Consider the following 16,345-nt stretch of genomic DNA (forward strand, 5'->3'; position numbering starts at 1 on the left):
CAAATGGGAAAGTAAAAAACCACCCCAAAACAGTATTTCAGGGCCAGAGGAAGAGTTGAGGCAGTAACTGCTACAGCTTACCAGAGGTTAGCGCACTTGCTTACAATTTGGGGTTGGTTTTGAAGCTTTTGAGTAAGGGTGTGGTCTGATACAAGCAGTGTCCTAGGAATAATACTGTAACAGTAACGAGGGGGCTTCTATTTATTCACCAAAAGGTTATTAAGTTCATAGCAGGCCTCTGTGCTGAACCATTTGTAACTGATTCTGATCCTTCCCAAAACAGCCCTTTGAGGTCATCAGTGATATTAATCAAAGACAGGGACTCAGAATCTCAGAAACGTGACATGTCTTGCCCAGGATAACACAGCTAGAGAGAAGCAGACTTGAGAGCCGGTTCTTTGTGACTTGCAGCCCACACTCTGTCTACAGAGTCTAGACTGGGATGGGAGGAGGAGACTGGAGCTACGTAAGTCGTTAAAAGCCTGTGTGTAGTTCCACATAGAAGGAACTTGGAAGTTGTCATACTATCCTAAAAACAAGTGCAAAACTGAACAGACTACAAAATCAACAACTCTTTTTGGATCTGGAAGAGAGAAGAGGACACAGGGCAAACCGCTGCCCCCAGGATTGCAGATACAGTCAAATACACGGAGTCACGAGTGGACGCTGCTGTGGGAACCAGTGCCCGGTGGGAAAAGCTGAACTGTAAGATGAACCCTAGAGGCTCAGTGGAGACAAGGCTGAGACTTAAAGACTCCAGGGGGACCAACCTAGTGGTAGAAACAGTTGAAAAAAGAAGTACAACCAGTACACTAGCAAAGGAGAGAAAATAGAATCATATAAAATGCTCACTTAAGACAAAATGGAACAAAAAACAAGGGTAACAAATAGAAAAGAGTAAGAGATATGGTAGATATTAATCCAACTATGTAAAAATCACTTTGAACGCCAGTCGTCTACATGTACCAGGTAAAAGACACAGATTATCAGACTGGGTCAAAAAACAAAACCCAACTATATTTTGTTTATAAGAAACCCACTTTAAATATAAAGACACATTCAGGATAAAAGTAAATGGGAGGAGGAAAATATACCATGCTAGCACTAAGAAAGCATAAGTAGCTAACTATATTAAGTTCAGACAGAGCAGACATGAACAGATTCAGGAGGCAGAAAATCAGTAAGGACATAGTTAAACTCAATAATACCATTAGTCAACTCCGTATCATTTATATCTGTAGACTTTGACAGGTGAATCCACCTTCTTCTCAAGCTCACATGAAGCATTCAGCAGAATAGGCCACATTCTGGACCATAAAAAAACCTTGATACATTTAAAAGAATAGGACTAATAAATATCTGCTCTCAGACCACAATGAAATTAAGCTAGAAGTCAATAACAGAAATATAACTGGAAAATCCCCAAATATGTAAAGATGATATAAAACACTTGTAAATAACACATGGCTCAAAGAAAAAACATCAAGAGAAATTTTTAAATACTTTAAACTAAATGGAAAAAAAACAACCCATCAATATTTGTGGGATATGGTGAAACAGTGCTTAGAGGGAAATGCATAGCATTGAATAAATATTGATTTTTTTTGTTCTTTCCTAATATAATCTAAATATTCATCCTAGTAAACTTGAAAAAAAAAGAGCAAATCAAATCCAAAGTAAGAAGGAGAAAAATAATAAGAATTAGAACAGAAGTCAATGAAATTTAAATCAGAAAATCAGTGAAATGAAAACCTATTTTTTTAAGAGATCAATAAAGTTGATAAGCTTTAGCCAGGCTAAATGAGAAAGAAAAAGAGAACACAAGTTACTAATATCAGAAATGAAACAAGAGACATCATTACAGATCCTATGGCTATTAAAAAGATAAAGCAGTACTATCAACAACTCCATGCCCACAAATTTGATGACTTAGATGAAACTGAACCAATTCCTTGAATGAAACCAGCTGCCAAAACTTACAGGAAATAGACCTATACCTCTTAAAAAAATCAAATCAATGATTAATCTTCGAAAACAGAAAGCACCGGCCCAGATGGATTCACTGGTGAATTCTGCCAACGTTTAAGAAAGATTATACCAATTTCCTACAATCTTGTTCAGACAATAGAAGCAGAAGAAATACTTCCTAACTCACTGTATGAGGCCAACACTTCCCTGTTACCAAAACCAGACAAAGACATTACAAGAAAAGAAAACTACAAACCAATATCTCTCATGCACATAGATGTAAAAATCCTCAACAAAGTATTAGGATATTGAATCCAACAATGTATACAAATAATTATATACCATGACCAAGTGAAATTCACTTAAGGTTTTCAAGGCTGATTCAACATTAAAATTTCAATTAATGTAATCCATCAAATTTTAAAAAAGAAAAATCACATGGTCATATGAATAGATCCAGAAAAAGCATTTAACAAAATCTACCACCTATTTTTAATTTAAAAACAAAAACACATTCAGTAAACTAAGAATCGAGGGCAACTTCCTCAACTTGATAAAGAGTATCCAAAAAAACCTCCAACTAATCTCATATTTAATGATGAGAAACTCAGCTTTCCCACTATGATCAGGAACAAGGCAAGGATGTCTCCTTTCATCACTGCTTTTCAACATTATACTGAAATTCTAGCTAATGTTATAGGACAGGAAAAGGGAATAAAAGGTATACTGATAGGGAAGGAAGAAATAAAACTGTCTTTGTTCACAGATTACATGATTGTCTATGTAGAAAATCTGAATTAATAAAAACTTCAACTAATAAGCAACTATAGCAAGGTTGCAGGTTATGAAGTTAATATACAAAAATCAATCATTTTCACATATACCAACAGGTGGAATTTGAAGTTTAAAACACAGTACTGCTTTTTTTTTTGGCCAGAATTGCTATCTTCCAGTAATTAACCAAAATGACTAACACAAAGGAAAGAGGAGAGGCACCCGCTGTATGTTCTCTAGGCCTTTTAGAAAACGTGGGGTTGTTCCTTTGGCCAAGCATATAGGTACGAATCTACCAGAAGGGTGATATTGTGGACATCAAGGGAATGGGCACTGCTCAAAAAGGCAAGCACGGCAAAACCGGAGGAGTCTACAGTGTCACCCAGCATGCGGTGGGCATTGTATAAACACGTTAAGGGCAAGTTTCTTGCCAAGAGAATTAATGTGCGTCTTGAGCATATTAAGCGCTCTAGGAACCGAGATAGCTTCCTGAAACGTATGAAGGAAAATGATCAGATAAAGAAGAAATCCAAAGAGAAAGGCACCTGGATTCAACTGAATCACCAGCCTGCTCTGCCCAGGCCCAGAGAAGCTTACTTTGTGAGAACGGAAAGGAGCCTGAACTGCTGAACCCATCCCCTCCAAATTCATGGTATAATAAGTGTAAAAACGGACCTCGGAAAAAGGAGACTTATGTAATACTTTAAACAATAAAGAATTTAAATTAAAAGAAAAAAGGAATTAGAAAAAAAAAGGACCTCGGTGTTGATAAAAATGTTTCTCTTAATTGAGTAGAAGTGTGGTATCCCCTCCCCCAAAAAATATTTAAAGGCAACTTTGTGTCCTTAAAAGAATAAATAAAAAATAAAACACAATATTATTTATATTAGCAACCCTAAAAATGAAACACTTAGACATAACTCTAATAAAATATGTAAAGATCTATATGTGGAAAAACCACAAAGCTGATTAATGAAATCAAATAAGAATTAAATAAAAGGAGAGATTTTTTTTCATGTTCAAGGATAGGAAGACTCACTATTGTCAAGATGTGGAGTCTTCCCGTCTTGGGGATGTTGATAATGAGGGAGGCTATGTACGTGGGGGGAGGGAGGACAGAGTTTATGTGGGAAATCTCTGCGCCTTCCCTTCAGTTTTGTCAACCTTAAATTGCTCTAAAGGAATGAGGTCTAAGTTACAAGTTTTTTTTAAAAAGAAGCTGTAGCATCTCTCCAAAAAGTCAGTGTGTGGCTACCAAGGGCCCGAGTGATGCTAGCAGGTTTAGGGGAGAGGACGGAGCACCGGCGTGGGTCCCGACTCATGTCCCAGTCGGCCTCCTGCTGGTGACCTGACTTTAGTGCCGGTTTCTTCATCAGAAAAACGGGAGTGACAATACCTAGTTTGCAGGGTGGATGTGAGAACTAGTGATTAGCCATATGTGTGAGATCCCACAGTGTGGGACTCAAAACTGGTGGCTCATCTTAGTGACAGAGCTGGCAGTGAAAATGAAAAGAAAGAGAAAAAGAACTTGATTTTTGTGTCCACTTGTGATTTTTCAGTACTTGTAAAAAATTAATAAATCACATGCCCATTAAGATGGCTACTATAAAAAACACACAAGGAAATAACAAGTGTTGGCAAGGATGTGGAGAAACTGGGACTCTGGTGCAGTTAGTGGAACGTAAAATGGCGCAACCGCTATGGAAAACAGTCTGGAGGTTCCTGAAAAAATTAAAAATAGAACTACCTTATGATCCAGCCATCCTGCTCTGGTGATTTAATCAAAAGAAATGAGAGCAGGGTCTCAAAGAGATATTTGTACACCCATGTTCATTGCAACATCATTCACAACAGCCAAGAGGTGGAAGCAACACAGATGTCCATCAGTGGCTGCGTGGATAACGAAGATGTGGTATATGCATACAGTGCAATATTCAGCCTTGAAAAGGAAGGACATTGTAACTCATGCTACAGTGTGGATGAATCTTAAGGACATCAGGCTACATGAAATCAGTCAGTCTCAAAAGACAAATACTGTATAATTCCACTTACACAGGTACCTAGAATAGTCAAATTCATAGAAACAGAAAGTAAAATGGTGGTTACCAGGGACTGGGAGCAAAGGGCAAAATAGTTATTATTGTTTCAATGACTATACAGTGTTAGGTTGCAGGATGCAAAAGTTCAGAAGATGTTTCACAACAATGTGAATATATTTGACACTACTGAACTGTACACTTAAAAATTGCTAAAATGGCAACTTTTCTGTTAATTTTTTACCACAACAAAAAAAATTGGATAAATCACTTTGATCACCACTGGATTATACATAGGCAAGCCGTAAGTGCAGTAAGCAGGCCACCCCCAGACGGAGAAGTCCCTGCATGTTGTGTACAGTGTCATTTGTATAATTCATCGAGTTTTCTCTCTCCCAGTAATGCCATCGGTCCTCTGGTGGCTTTGTGGCTGATTTATGAACAAGGTGGCGTCCTGCAGGAAGCACCTACTCCCATCTGGCTGCTGCTTTACGGAGGAATCGGAATTTGTACGGGGCTCTGGGTTTGGGGAAGAAGAGTGATCCAGACCATGGGGAAAGACCTCACTCCAATCACGCCATCCAGGTAAGCCCGGGTGCAGGCCGGATCCGCAGGGCTGGTCCTGTGAGGCCCAAGCAGAGTTGACATCCTCTTGTGCTGCTTTTATGCCCTGAACCCCTCAGCTCAGCCAGTCTGCTGGGGGTCGCAGTGAGCAGGGGACAGAGGGTAAGCAGACCCCACCTTTGCATGGCCTCCCTCATGCACTCTTGGGCCCCCGTCCGTCCGCCTGTGGCACTGAGATGAGGAAGAGAAAACGAGAGGGTGGGAAGACGGGAGGAAGGAGAGGCTGAAGCAGACCAGGAGGGAAGAGAAACAGAACCCTCCCAGGAGCCCCCATTTTCTCCCACTGGTGGTCCCACCCAGCATGAGCTCTGGAGAGCAAGTGGGGAGGCCGGGCATGCCTTTCCCCAAAAGTCTCCGCCACACCAGCTCCACCTAGTGGACAAAGCAGCCCTCACCTGCCACCCCCAGGTTACTTGTGCTTCCTTCCTTCCCCTCACAGCTCTGCCCTAGAGGTGGGTCTGAGATTCGCGGTTTTCTCTGTAGTCCCGTTGTCCTTTTCACTCATCTTTACTAGATTAGGGAACGTTAGAAGGATACAACTAAAACTTGGAACTACCTATTGTAAGAAATCTTTTCCTTCTTGAGATGAATTTTAATGATTCTTCTATAAAATTGACTTCAAGAAAAATTAATCATCTGAGAAAAAATACACTTTTTTTGCAATAAGTACACATTTTTTAAATACGAGCACAGTTTTCCGTACGCCACTTTAGAAATGAGCAAGGGACCATTTTTACACAGCAGGAATTTCTGACCCAGTTACGACAGTGTGTGGGTTTTGAAAACCTAGCAGAAAAACAAGGCTATTGGGGGCTGTAAACAATGTAAGCAGAGCCTTAGTGTGAATCGTTGCCATTATGCAGCAGTTTCTAGTCCTATTGATGTCATCTGGCCCAGTCAGGAGTCGGCAGTCCATTCAAAGAATGTCCTGGTGAGACTTTGGCACCCCGGGGTGTCTGTGAGGCCCATACAAAGGGCGCCTGTGATGCGTGTCCTGTCTCCCTCCCACAGCGGCTTCACCATTGAACTGGCCTCCGCGTTCACGGTGGTGATCGCCTCCAACGTGGGGCTTCCTGTCAGCACCACTCACTGCAAGGTAGGCCCCGCCTGCGGCTCCTTTCTTCGGCTGCTGGGATCGGTCCATCGTCCAGTGAATCGGAGAAAAGCTGGTTGCGCTGTGTATATTGTCGTTTGTGAAAAGTCATCTGCGGGCTTGCGGGGTGTGCATTGTTGGGTGTGGGGCGATTGCTTTTCTCAGACTGTCCCTCTCAGCCTTCCCGCTCGCAGTGTGACACCTCCGGCTGTGCACGTCGCTTTCCCAACGCATGCCTGGCGAGAGCCTTCCCTCCTCAGCGTGTGCTTCACACTTTCCATGTGTCCTGTCTCTCTCATTGTTTCCACAGTGATTTTGCGTTGAAGTCATGTGTGCGCTAACCATACTCCTAGGCTCAAATGGGGGCATGCCACTCAGTGCCCACCCATTGCAGGGGACTGGGAGTGGACAGTGGAACTAGAGATAAGCAGAAATCATCTCGATGGAATTGTAAGACACAGTTGTTTCAGTTCTTTTTCCTTATCTGATGGTCAAAGTGACTGTATTGCCTTAGAGTAAATTCCAGAGGAGGGGTGATGCTTACTATTGCTCACAGCCAATGCTGTAAAACTCAGGCCTGTGCAAGAGGGAATTCCTTGCTTTAGGGCTGGAATGTTGGAGCTGTAAGGAACCTTAAAGACTGATGAAGAGGAGACTGGCGCAGCCAGGACTAGAACCCAGGTCTGATAACACAGGTCTGCAAAATCCCAGAACATCTTCAATGGGACTCCTATTGACAGAAGTCTTCCCTCACTTCAACAAAGCAAAGTCCCTCCAGATTTTTCCTAGGGTCATTTGCTTGCATCATTCAAGAAAAACTCATTCATACCTGCTGTGTGTGCGGTACTGTTCTAGGCACCAGCAGATGACCCTGGCCTTCTACATTCATACACAAGCCAGTGTGTTTATAAACAAATGCAAATGACTGAGTGATTTAACTGTTAAGGCCAGGCAGCTTTTCCGGGAGTCTTCTGAGTGGGCCAGCTGATAAAGCTAGCTCTACCCCATGGAAGGTCAGCCTTATGGGAGACCTTGTTTGTTTTCTTGTTCCTTCTTTTGCTACAAAATAACTTCAAGTTCCACCCATTTTCATGGTAAAAGTTATTTCCACTTACTGTGCATATATGGAGTGTCAGGCACTGTGTTTACTGCTCTATACTTTGTGCAAAGTATGTCATTTAATCCCCACAGCAATACTTTGAAATTAGCACTGGTGTTCCCAATCCTATATAATAAAAGGCTAATATGCAAATTGTCCCCTCGACCAGCGGGCAGGGCTGGCCAGCCAACCATCCATAGCCCCTCCCCCCAGCCGGCCCCACCTCCGATCGGCCCCCCACCCGCATCCCCTCCACCCCCCATCCTCTTCACCCCCACACCAGACCCCACCCGTGCATGAATTCATGTACCGGGCCTCTAGTTTACAGATAAGAACACTGAGGTTTCCAGAATTAAGTCACTTTCCTAAGATCATATATTTAATGTGATAAAACCATTCAGAACTTCACCTCATGCTCCGGACCTCCTAAGCGTACTCATAATAATCAGAATCATGGTAACCAACCATGACTAAGGTGTGTGGGGCAAGCGCTCTCTGCTGGGCACTGTTTTAAGTGCACCGTGAATAATTAACTTGTGTAATCTTCCTGCAAACATTGAGGGTAGTGCCAATGTTCCCCGTTTTACCAATGAGGACACTGACTCACTTGTCCAGTAGGGTGACACATCTAGCGAGTGGCCCTTGAGGTCCAGCCTGGGCAGTGTGGCCCAGAGCCTGCCCTTCATTCAGTACACTGCCCTCGCCTCTCAAGTCCAGAGGAGGAAGGCGGGAAAAGGAAGGTGGTGGGTGACCCCCCCTCCCCTCCATTCTCCTAGCATTGTTATTTTTCTAATTTCAGTTATTTAAAAATTACAAAAGAGCATATGTTCACTGAAATATGTCAAACAATACTATATGGCATGAAAAGGGATCATCTTCCCCTTACTCCACCTCCACGCCAGCTCCCTGCTGTGTGGGAGCCTGGAGGAAATGATGTTACTAAATATATTCCTTCCCAAGGAAGGAAGGTTTGAACTTTTCTGGAGGCATAAATAGTCTTTGGAGCTACTTGGAAATGAACATTACGCTGTCTTTTTAATGATTAACCCTGCACTTGAGCAAGCCTAGTGAAGGCCACCTTTTTTCACACCAGTTGAAAGATCTCTGGAAAACAACAGCACAGGTTTGGTTTTTCTAGGTTGTTATTGTTACTTACCGACCTCTATCGGTAAGCTAACCTATGCTGGTGTATGTATAGTGAGACTACTAATTTTGCTAATTTCACACTAAATTCTTTCATACATGTGTGAAATTGATGAAAAGTATACAATGCCTATAAAAACCATATTCTTAAATGTCATTTCCCCAATATTTATATCTATACAATAATAAGGAAGTGCTACTAAGGGATTTATATCCAGTTGTGCAGGACTTTAGTGAATAAATGTGTATGTGAATGAATAGCTGTACAAATCACATGCGAGGTGTTGTTTCCTTAGAGCTGTTGGTTAGTGTTAGAGTAGCTTGTTGGCACTTAAAACAAGTCTCCTTAACATGGGACCACAAAGATGCCCTCTATCAACTAGGCCAGTGATGGCGAACCTTTTGAGCTCGGCGTGTCAGCATTTTGAAAAACCCTGACTTAACTCTGGTGCCGTGTCACATATAGAAATTTTTTGATATTTGCAACCATAGTAAAACAAAGACTTATATTTTTGATATTTATTTTATATATTTAAATGCCATTTAACAAAGAAAAATCAACCAAAAAAATGAGTTCGCGTGTCACCTCTGACACGCATGTCATAGGTTCGCCATCACTGAACTAGGCAGACAGAGATCCACTGGATTCTAGTCCGTTTGTCCAGTGTCACTGATCATGGACTGTGGACAAAGCCTAGATCACGGTACTGCAGAAGCTGAGGCAGAGTCCTGGCTCTCAGGAACCTCAGTGGCGTGGACAGAGAGGCTCTGGGCCGTCCACATATAAGTGCTAAGAAGAGGTCACCGTTGCCTGCCAGCCGCATAACTCTTACTCCGTTACACCACATGTGTTTTTCTGCTTGCAAGTCCCCAAATGGCCAATGTGGGGTGAAATATGAGAGACTTGGGGTGGCGTTAAGAATGAGGCCCTATGTGAGCGAAGCTGTGAATCTGGAAATACTCAAAGGGTGTTGACATCCACATAAAACAGTAACAATCCCATCAGGTTTCCCGGAATAATTTGACCTTGTGTTTAGTTTGTCCAGCTCTCTGCTTCCTCTCCCATCTACTTGTTAGGTTTCTTGCTTAGAGCCACCTCCATTAAAAAGTGGGCAAAAGTGGGGAACTTGGCAGGAAAAAATATGGAAACTATTGTGTAAAATGAGCTTTTGTGATTTACCTGGGTAGATTTCATTTATTCATGTTTCTTCTAAGTGTCCCAGTATTTAATGCAGACAGTCCTTTGTGGGCACTTTTATAGGAATTCAGAGGTGTTTTCCAAATGTTTTAATCCATATTGGCGTGGTTTGGGATTATCCTTTTTGTGTGAATTACCCACATTGTTCATCTCTATTGATGATTACTCAACTAGCCGTTGGATTTGGAACTGCTTATAGGAAACACTACTGGTTTTAAATTCTAATCTAATTTTCTAATTCTTGCTCCCTGGTTCCCCCACTTCTCAATAATTCTATTGCTGTTAGTGCCTGATGATGGCCGCAAGCTGGAAACACTCCGCTTCCTCAGAGGGAAGCTAGAACACAGGAAAGAACCCTGTGTAGGCGACACACTTTGCTATTGGATGGGAAAACTAGATTTTGTAAAGATGTCAGTTCTCAAATACAACCCCAACCAAATTTTTCTTACAACTTTACAAAGTGAATCTAAAGTTCATTTGGTAGATTAAATTAGCAAGGACATAAAATGATCTAAAAAGAAAAGTGATAAGGAGGGACTGACCTTGCCAGGTAGAAAGTATATTATAAGGAAATAAGAGTTAAAAGTAGATGGAAGTGATGGGGGTGGGGAATTGTGCTAATGGGGACAGAGTTTGGGATGATGAAAAAGTTCTAGAGATGAATGGTGATAATGGTTGCAAAACAATGTGAATGTACTTTATGCCACTAAATTGTACACTTAAAAATGGTTAAAAATGGCCCAATTGGTGTGGCTTAATGGTTCAGCATAGACCTATTAACCAGGAGGTCACGGTTTGATTCCCAGTCAGGGCACATGCCCAGGTTGCTGGCTCAATCCCCAGTAGAGGGTGTGCAGGAAGCAGCTGATCAATGATTCTCTCTCATCATCGATGTTTCTATCTCTCTCTCCCTCTCCCTTCCTCTCTGAAATCAGTAAAAACATATATTTTTTTTAAATGGTTAAAATGATAAATTTTATGTTATATATATTTTAGCACAATAATAAAAATACTTAGATACTTATCTACAAACAGTCGATAGGCAAGAGAGAGCGCCTGTTATATACGAGCATATAGTTTGAGGAAGGGAAAATTTAACCAATAACGGATGTTAGACAGCTGGCTATCAATCTAGAAAAACAAAATTAGACCCACAACTCTCAAAATATATGAACATATATCTGATGACTTAAATAATATTTTTAAATATTTTAAAATTTAGAATAAAATATGACTTTGTTTTAGAGAATTTAGAATAAAAGAATTAAATATGTATCAAATATTCAAGCTAAGGATAAATCGCAGAAAAAAGTGCAGCACATTTTATTGCCTGAAATTATTTTTTTTCATAGTTGAAGAATTTAACGTTTTTCTCTTTTTTTCCCTTTTCTTATTAAATATATTGGGGTGGCATTGGTCAACATGATCATATAGGTGTCAGGGGTGGGTTTCTGTGTTTCAGGATCTGTACATTGCACTGGGTGCCCACCACCCAACGTCAGATTTTCCCCATCACCATGTATTTGTGCTCTCCTCCCCTTTCCTCTGGCAGCCACCGCACTGCTGTTTGTGTTCACGAGTTTCAGTTTTATATCCCACATATGCGTGAAATCATATGGTTCTTAGCTTTTTCTGACTTATTTCACTTAGCATAATACTCTCAAGGTCCATCCATGTTATTACAAATGGCAGTATTTCATCTTTTCTTGTGGCTGAGTAATATTCCACTGTGTGTATGTACCACATCTTCTCTATCCAGTCCTCTATCACAGGGCACTTGGGTTGTTTCCATGTCATGGCCACTGTGAATAATGCTGCAATGAACATAGGGGTGCATAGATCTTTGCAAATACATGTTTTCCAGTTTTGGGGTAGATACCCAGAAGGATTGCTGGGTCGTATGGTAGCTCTATTCTTAATTTTTTGAGGAATCGCCAGTCTGCTTATCCAGTCTACATCCCCACCAGCAGTGAGTGAGGGTTCCCTTTTCTCCACAACTCTCCAACACTTGTTATTGCTTGTCTTGTTATTGCATAAAATTAGAAACTTGGGTTGGGAAAATATTTGCATTAATATTTTCACATAAATAAATAAGGGGCACATTTACATTTAGATTCCATTATGTAAAAGGGCAAAATACACAAAGAGACAATTTTTATCTGTAAAGACTAGAGGGAGTAAAATTGGATAAAGTTCAGCCTTAGTCATAATCAAAGACATATAAATTATAGCAACAGTAGTGCTTGTTTTTATTCATTGATTAGCAAAAAAGAACAATTTACAGGATTGTTGTGGTGTGAAGTTCACAGGTTATGGATGACCTTGCATATTCACATCTGCTTATAATACTTTGGCAGTAGGTACTGAGGTCCTAGCATGTAGTAGGAGACATGGGAAGGCCTTGGTAAATCACTGTTTTGCAGCCGTCATATTATAGATCAGATTGCTAAATCTTTAGCAGAAGGGAAGAGGGGGGTTGACGAGGAGCAGGATATTTTAATGGTATGAAAATGTTTCTTTGTAAATTACGGCAAAATGTTAAAAATTGGTGGATTTTGGTCAAGGGTGTTTGGGAGTTCTTGCAGCTTTTCTCTAAGTTTCAGATTATTTCAAGGTGTCTTATAAATGTCCCCTTTAATGAATAATCCATTTCAGGCAATATTATTTTTTAAAGCCTAAACATAAGCTGTATGAGTTAATATGTTAATCATGGAACTGTTTGATAGGGAAAAATTTGAAGCAAATTGGAAATGGTTAAATAAATTAAGGTACATCCACCTAAAGTATGTACCATTTTACATGATAATCATAAAGGCTGTGAGTACAAAGAGAAAATGCTTAGCATATAATGTTAATTTTTTTAAAGAAAAACAGTAGCCTACCCTATTTTTTACTTAAAAAGGTATATTTATAAAAATACTAGAAAATAATATATAAATATAACAGTAGTTGGGTTCTCAGTAATTGTCCATCCCTCCTATTACATACACTTGCTCTAAAATTATTTTATTACCTTTATGCTTAAAAATATGTGTTCTAAAAAAGGAAGAGGGCACAGATAAAATAGAAACTTGACTGTGTCCTTGCCATGGAGGTAATCCAGAACAGCTGGGGTGCACACACTCCGGGGACACAGTGAGTAACAAGAATTTAATCTCAGGAGATAGTGTTTGTGGATTTGATGGCTTAAGTTGACAAAATGTCACATTAAATAACTGCCTTTAAATATGCTACTGTTTTTGGCGTTCTGCTTGGCTTCCATAAACAATTTAAAGTGTTAGATTTTATTTTTCGCTACTTGAATCTCACTGGCCACTGCTGATTCTGAAGTATTGGAGGGTCAGCAGACAAGCCTGTTTTATGGAGATCTTCAAGAGCCACCTAACAAGTTAAACTCTCTGAGCTTCCCCAGAGCCTGAGGGAGGTGTGAGACGGTAAAGGGAATGTACTTTCTTAGGATTTTTAGGATACTTGAAGTGTCTTTTTTTTTCCTTTTTCCTTTTTAGACTTTCAGCAAACCATAAAATGAACTGCAAGTATTTAGAAAAATATTTGAATCAGTATTGATATTCTAATTTCCACGGATCTCTGTTATGCCTCTGTGATGCGTGATTGACATTAGATCCAATATTTATGCTCCATTTATTTTATTTTTTTAAATTAGCTAAAGTGCAAGGACTGCAAGGCAGTTTGAGATAATGGAAGAAAGCAGTTTAACGTCAGAGGCCTGACTTCCAGTCCTTAGTCTGCCGTGATCTGTGGTATCTCCTGGCGCCCCTGAGCCCCCCAGGGCTCGGCGTGATCTCATACTCTCAAAGGTCTTCTCCAGCTCCAACATTTTATGATGCTGTTTTTCAAAGAGAAAGATACATCATTGCCACTTCATTATGTAATTAAAGCCGGTTTACATACTGTAGTAAGCCATAGCCTACGTAGGGAATATTTAAAACAGGGGCACTCATAGTTTATAAGGTACAGAAGCATAGACAATTGTACCTAAGCTCTAAACCAGATCAGAAGCTTTTAGCAAAGTTAGGGAAAAGAGCAGGTAATTTTATAATGTAATTTGTTTGAGATTAGCCAGTTTATATTGGTTGAGTTTGTGGGCTCTTTTAACTTTAAAATGTTTCTGCTCTCAGGTGGGCTCCGTGGTGGCTGTGGGCTGGATCCGCTCCCGGAAGGCCGTGGACTGGCACCTCTTCCGGAACATCTTCGTGGCCTGGTTTGTGACTGTCCCCGTGGCTGGGCTGTTCAGTGCTGCTGTCATGGCTCTCCTTGTGTACGGGATCCTTCCATATGTGTGATTTGTCTTCTGCCAGCCAGCCAGCGAGAGAGGTTCTGGCATGGGGATGTGTGGGAGGCGTGTGCCCGCATTTCTCACACGCACACGCGTCCTGCCCACGCACGGGCTGCCTCCCAGCCAGCTTCTCCACGCCCTGCAGGTGGTTCGAGACCACAGTTCACCTAGGTGGTAGTCATCCTCCAGAGCTAACTTAACTACTGTACATATCATGTGCATTAAACTGGTATCGTGGTGACATAACATGGTGCAGTTACTTATATATTAAATACATATTGTATACATAGAATAGGTAGCATTATTGCAAATATATCCAAAATGGGAGTGGAGAGAATTGCCTAGAATTCAATATTCAACAGATCTTTGTACATAGTGATTTCAGTGGCAAATTTTGAGAACCTTTTAAAAGGAAAGTGTAGATTGGAAAATGCTGTTGTTCCCATTTAACATACTGTAAGATAACTGAGAGATGTATGATACAAATTTGGGAGGTGTGCGTATGTTGAAGTGATATTGAATAATACTGGAACAGGAGTTCCCAAGTGCTTTCACTGAAGTTTGTTCATATACTGTGTATTGATTATGTAATATATCATAATTGCTTCTGTAAATACTTAAAACTGTAATTTTTTAATGATGTGCGCTTCCTAGCTTTTTTGATCAGAGAATTTTTGGAGAGTACCAAAGAAGCAGGGGAATAGTTTGCCAGTATTATATTTTCATATCGTTTGTCTCCCCTCCTCATGAATCCTACCTTTAACTTGGGATGTAGCAATACTGCCAGGCTCTGGCCTGCCCCAGCAGTGTGTGCGGTGAGGCACCGTCCCCCATCGTGTACACGTCCCACTTCCGGTTCCCGATCCCACCCTCCCCCACCACTGCTGCCACATGCAGGTATCAGTCAGCCTTGCCATGGCCGTTCATTGTCAATGTAGAGAATGTACAGAGGACATGCACTCAAGCACTACATATCAAGTCCAGTTTTAATTTTCACTCCTTTCTCCCCTGCAGCCACAGGAATTCTTGTCTCAAACATTGAGGCAAATACTTTGACATTCTAGAAATTTGGGAGAGGGGTGGTTGAAATACCAGCTAATACACTGGATTTGAGGATTTCCTTGAGGCCTTCGCTAAGCTGAACATCTTGATGCTCACTGTATCCCATTGGTTTATTTTTTGATAGCGGGAGGAAGTATGACTAATGTTAGAGCCTGAAACTGAAAATGCTGCTAAAATTTTTATATTGACAGACATTTTCTCGGTACTTCATTGTGATTTTTCATTAATCAACCATATTAAATTTATAATAAAAAAAATGCCCCTCAAGTTTGCCTCTGAAGTTTCTTTCTAAATATCTATGTAATGTTTTTTTGTCCAGAGTTTCCACAAAAATAAAAGCTATATAATTTGGTTACTTCTATGTTTCAAATACCTTTTCCCCCTTATTTTAGTACTATTACATGTTTGTGCATAAAATACATGAGTAGGAAAAGGAAAGAATGACCCACACAGCTCAGCATCCAGAAAGCCCACTGATAACAAACACCAACATTGATCCTTCGGTCATGTACTATCTGATGAAAGGGTTTGCCACTCTATGTTGGCCAGATTCCAGGGCTACGGACCTAGCGGGAACACGCACATCCTTTCTTCTTGGCGTAAGCAGCCAGAAAACAAAACAAAAACACATCCACTTGGAGCATCGAAAGGAAACTTTTTCCTGAGCCAGGAAGGTAAGAGGTGGGGCAGACTGGCCAGATGTTAGAAGTTCTTCATCTCCACAAAGAAATGTGCCCTTTCCAATGTTTAAAACGGCATTTTAGGCCTTTCATTTCTTCACTTATGATAAAACCATAGAATCAGTAAGTTCAATTTCCTTCTACATTTATTTATTAAAAAAAAAAAAAAGTAACAGCACAACAGTGACACCGTGGCAGTTTTTGCAAGCCGCGTCCTGGGAGAAGGCTTGTCCACACACCCTTCGCAGCCTCTCTGTTACCTGAGAGGTGGCCTCCCCGTGAGGGCAGCTCAGGCAAAGGATGGATCCCCTTGGAGGGATGGGGGTGCTGGTAGTGGGCTCCCCTGCCTGGGGAGGTCTTTTCTCTAACCT

At 40.9% G+C, this 16,345-nt stretch overlaps 1 protein-coding gene across 9 annotated transcripts in view; it reads left to right on the forward strand.

Annotated features, from left to right (window-relative positions):
* Window positions 1-15,561, forward strand: part of SLC20A2 (solute carrier family 20 member 2) — a 96,136-nt gene extending 80,575 nt beyond the window's left edge. For all 9 annotated transcript variants that reach the window (XM_059685281.1, XM_059685284.1, XM_059685285.1 and 6 more), the window contains 3 exons: window positions 5,178-5,363; window positions 6,414-6,498; window positions 14,075-15,561. In XM_059685281.1, the coding sequence (XP_059541264.1) occupies window positions 5,178-5,363; window positions 6,414-6,498; window positions 14,075-14,239 (436 nt within the window). In that variant the 3' untranslated portion in view covers window positions 14,240-15,561. The remainder of the gene's footprint in view (window positions 1-5,177; window positions 5,364-6,413; window positions 6,499-14,074) is intronic.
* Window positions 15,562-16,345: the final 784 nt, after the last annotated feature.

The sequence above is a fragment of the Myotis daubentonii genome, chromosome 2 (genome assembly GCF_963259705.1).
Source record: "Myotis daubentonii chromosome 2, mMyoDau2.1, whole genome shotgun sequence".
Lineage (NCBI taxonomy): Eukaryota > Metazoa > Chordata > Mammalia > Chiroptera > Vespertilionidae > Myotis > Myotis daubentonii.